This window comes from Gekko japonicus, unplaced genomic scaffold (assembly GCF_001447785.1).
Source record: "Gekko japonicus isolate JY-2015 unplaced genomic scaffold, Gekko_japonicus_V1.1 scaffold3271, whole genome shotgun sequence".
NCBI classification, from domain to species: domain Eukaryota; kingdom Metazoa; phylum Chordata; class Lepidosauria; order Squamata; family Gekkonidae; genus Gekko; species Gekko japonicus.
The window spans coordinates 85,169-89,365 of NW_015169882.1; the positions used below are offsets into that span (position 1 = coordinate 85,169).

Sequence of the window (4,197 nt, forward strand, 5' to 3'; positions counted from 1 at the left end):
CAGCCACGTTGCTGCAGCTCAGCTACAGAAAAAACAAGGAAAGCGAAGTGTTCTATGTAATTACATGCAATACCTGGTATTAGAAAGCACCTCTTGTTGCAGCACAAGTATTCCAGCTGTAGCCTAAGTTACTTTACAGAAGACTATTTATCATGATGCAGCAAGAAAATATCAAGACACATTAGCATGGCATGATCATAAAGTTAGCCTGCCTTCCCTCTTGTCTATACATGTATTATACTTAGGATCAGGTGGTCCTAACGACTCAGTCAAGGGTCCTCCTTGATGGAATTTTCCAGAGACTGTCAGCACCCTCCTAATCCCCCCTCCCTCCTGGCTACACAACTGTATACAAGTTAAGCAATTACTATTAACTAATGACTGCATTCTTGAGTCCAGCCTTGATAAAAAATAAGGATGTTAGCTGCAGGAGGACTCAATCACAAACACCTGCAACTAGGACCAGACCACTTAATAATCACGTAAAACCTTGGGGAAACTAGGATGCTTTGCCACACAAATCTATTCCCCTGATGCTGGTTGGCATTGTGGGCTTTGGTCTTGACCACGGTTTCATCCTTCTAGAAGAATTTTTACTCTTGAATTTCTTTCCTTCCCCTTATAAGAATGATCAGTTTCCCTCTCTGTCTCTCTGCAAACCAAGGCAGGCATATGAGAGAGACTACAGTGGAGTTAGACAACGGCCTTGCATCCGAAGAAAGGCTGGGGATTTCCCCAAGAGGATCCCAAGAACATATTTCCTTCCCAAATGAGTTGGCTGAGAGTGAGTATCCTTCACAGTTATGTCATGGGAAAAGGCAAGAAAGTGCCATGTGGGATTTCTGATTCACTTCAGAGCAACATTTCGTACAATCATACAGCCCGCTGGGGAAGGAGGGAGGGCCTGAAATCTGGAGACTCAGAAGGTCCTTGTGGGCAAGCGCTCAGCTGTGGCACTTGAGGGGGTGAGGTATCCTTAAATACGAGATATTCTGGGGGGGGGAAGGTAGACGGGTGGTTAAGATCAGCCAAGTTGGACAAGGCCAAAGGGCCGTCTCCTGCAGTCACGTAGATGCCTTTCAACCTTACCTGCCCTCCCAGGTGCTAACAGGATCACTCTATTTTTTCCAGCAGAGGATGATCTGGTTGAGGAACTTCATCAACAAATGCCAGATGAAGTTAAAAATGGAGACTTGAAAGAAAATGTCAGAAATCGAGGCGGACCGATGAGAAAGAAAAGTTGTCATATGGTTGAGAAGAGAGATGGAAGAGAGCATAATGTACATATTCCCAAGGACAGGATAATGAAGGCAAGTAAATCCATTCAGAGAGATAACTACTTCAGAAACAGATCACAGCTCTTTGTACACCAAAGAATACACAGAGTCGAGAAACCTTTTGAATGCTCAGAGTGTGGAAAGAGATTCAATACCAGTGACCATCTTCAAGTACACCGGAGAACCCACACAGGGGAGAAACCTTTTGAATGCTCAGAGTGTGGAAAGAGATTCAATACCAGTGACCATCTTCAAGTACACCGGAGAACCCACACAGGGGAGAAACCTTTTGAATGCTCAGAGTGTGGAAAGAGATTCAATACCAGTGACCATCTTCAAGTACACCGGAGAACCCACACAGGGGAGAAACCTTTTGAATGCTCAGAGTGTGGAAAGAGATTCAATACCAGTGACCATCTTCAAGTACACCGGAGAACCCACACAGGGGAGAAACCTTTTGAATGCTCAGAGTGTGGAAAGAGATACAGTCAGAGTAGCAGTCTTCAGAAGCATCGAAGAACCCACACGGGGGAGAAACCTTTTGAATGCTCAGTATGTGGAAAGAAATTCAGTCAGAGTGGAACTCTTCAACAGCATCAGAGAACCCACACAGGGGAAAAACCTTTTGAATGCTCCGAGTGTGGAAAGAGATTCAGTCGGACCGGCACTCTTCAGCAGCATCAGAGAACGCACACAGGGGAGAAACGTTTTGAATGTTCAGTATGTGGAAAGCGTTTCAGTTTGAGTGGCCACTTTCAACAGCATCAGAGAACTCACACAGGGGAGAAACCTTTTGAATGCTCAGAGTGTGGAAAGAGATTCAGTCAAAGTGGCAATCTTCAACTGCATCGAAGAACCCACACAGGGGAGAAACCATTTGAATGCTCAGAATGTGGAAAGAGATTCAGTCATAGTGGCTGCCTTCAAGAGCATCTAAGAACCCACACAGGGGAGAAACCTTTGCAGTGCTCAGTGTGTGGAAAGAGATTCAGTCAAAGTGGCACTCTACAGAATCACGAAAGATCCCACACAGGGGAGAAACCTTTGCAGTGCTCAGTGTGTGGAAAGAGATTCAGTCAAAGTGGCACTCTACAGAATCACGAAAGATCCCACACAGGGGAGAAACCTTTGCAGTGCTCAGTGTGTGGAAAGAGATTCAGTCAAAGTGGCACTCTACAGAATCACGAAAGATCCCACACAGGGGAGAAACCTTTGCAGTGCTCAGTGTGTGGAAAGAGATTCAGTGTGAGTGGCAATCTTCTACAGCATCAGAGAACCCACGCAGGGGAGAAACCTTTTGAGTGCTCAAAGCGTGGAAAGAGAGTTACACTCTTCTACTGCAATGAGGAACCCACACAAGGAGAAACAATGTAACTGCTTAGCCGTGAAAAGAGCTTTTCTCCTATTTCAAACCTAAAAGACAACCAACACCATTCAAAGCACTGAAAAAATATAAACTGCTGTAAGAATCTTGAATCTGCACAGAGACGTTATGCTAACAGGAAAGAAATGTTATAAATACTCAGAGTGTGGAAAGAGTTTGAGGAACAGATCAGATCTTCAGGTTCTTCAGAGAATGTATACAAGGGTGAAACTTTCCTATATCTGGTTCTGATCAGGTTCTTCAAATGTCCCTGTGCTGGCGGTTCAGAAAGGCTGAGAAGGTAGTTACACAAAGAAAGGACTTGTTACTTCAGGTTGTCTGTCATTCTAACTCTGACATCTTCAAAACTGGCAAAAACTGTTCCTTTCCCAAATTCTATGAAGGAATACACAAGTTGGTAGGGTAACAGATATCTGCAGCCTCTCTCCTACTGGTATAACCAGAGTGTGACCAGCCGGCGTCCTTAATTCAGAAACATGTTTATCTGACAAGCAGTTGTAGGGAGGCATTTCTCAACCCTAATCCCTCCCCAGTATACCCTGCTGTAAGCTTTTTGGGGTCTCACGTATTTGAAACCCAAAGCACTCTGGCAATAGGATTAATTTGGGGTGAAAGGGAAAATGTACTAATGGGAACCTGCAAAGACTTATGGGAAGCATCTCCCTCCCCTACTATTTCATATTTTCCCTTTCCTGAAAGACTCCATAGCACCTGCTCGTTTCATGCTTCCTTCTCTCCTTCCTATCCAACTGCCAACCTAGATTTAGGAAAGCTATGGCCCAGTTCTGTGTGCCGGCTACTGGGCCAAGCCAACCTGCATGGTAGGGAACCTTCAAGGACTGGGGGGGGCACCTCACTCCCCCCCCCAACCCTCTTTACTCTTCTCCTCCTCTTGGCATCCCCCGTATCTTCTCCCCTTTCCCGTCCTCATTCTCGCCTTCTCAGCCTTTCACCAACTTACTGGTTATCGCCTCCCCATCTTGTGCTGTATTTATTATTTACTAGTCTGATACCCATGCTTTGCTACGGTGTTTAAGTTCCGTGAATCCAGTTATAATACTGATGATGTGAAATTTGAAATGTGACATTTGTTGTAGGAATTCTAATGGAGAAGATTGTAGAGTAAGAAATGAAGTGAGACATACGTACTTTTCCTCCCTCTCTACTGAAGGACCTCTCTCTAGACCACATTGGTGGTTCTGCCCTCAGGTGCTAGGATCACCAGGCTGTTTTGTGAGCTCACTCTGGAGCAGGCCACATAGAACTGTCCATTTAAGAAGCAGTTGTCTGTTAGGTCAACTCCTGCTACCTTCCACGAAAGTGATGGCCTGTCTACGTGTGTTCCTGGATTGTTTTGCTCATATGGAGACTGTGTTGTTCTGAGCACCTCAGGGTGATCTTGCTGGTACTTGGCCTGTGCAGCTCAGTGCACTGCAGGAGTACTATGTGAAAATGTCTTTGCTGCATTCCTAGGTTGCCTCCTCCTTGTAGCGTTGGTGTATCTGGCTCGACGTTTGCCAGGAGCTTTCTTGGGGG

The 4,197-nt window shown here is 45.5% G+C and overlaps 1 protein-coding gene across 1 annotated transcript; it reads left to right on the plus strand.

Annotated features, from left to right (window-relative positions):
- Nucleotides 1-1,304: 1,304 nt before the first annotated feature.
- Nucleotides 1,305-2,651, plus strand: LOC107115701 (zinc finger protein 135-like). Its single transcript, XM_015417460.1, has one exon. It carries the CDS (start codon nucleotides 1,305-1,307, stop codon nucleotides 2,649-2,651), a length of 1,347 nt encoding a protein of 448 aa, XP_015272946.1.
- Nucleotides 2,652-4,197: the final 1,546 nt, after the last annotated feature.

Excerpts from the sequence above, each read along its gene's own strand:
- LOC107115701 (XM_015417460.1), top strand. The coding sequence starts at position 1,305 with ATGAAGGCAAGTAAATCCATTCAGAGAGATAACTACTTCAGAAACAGA.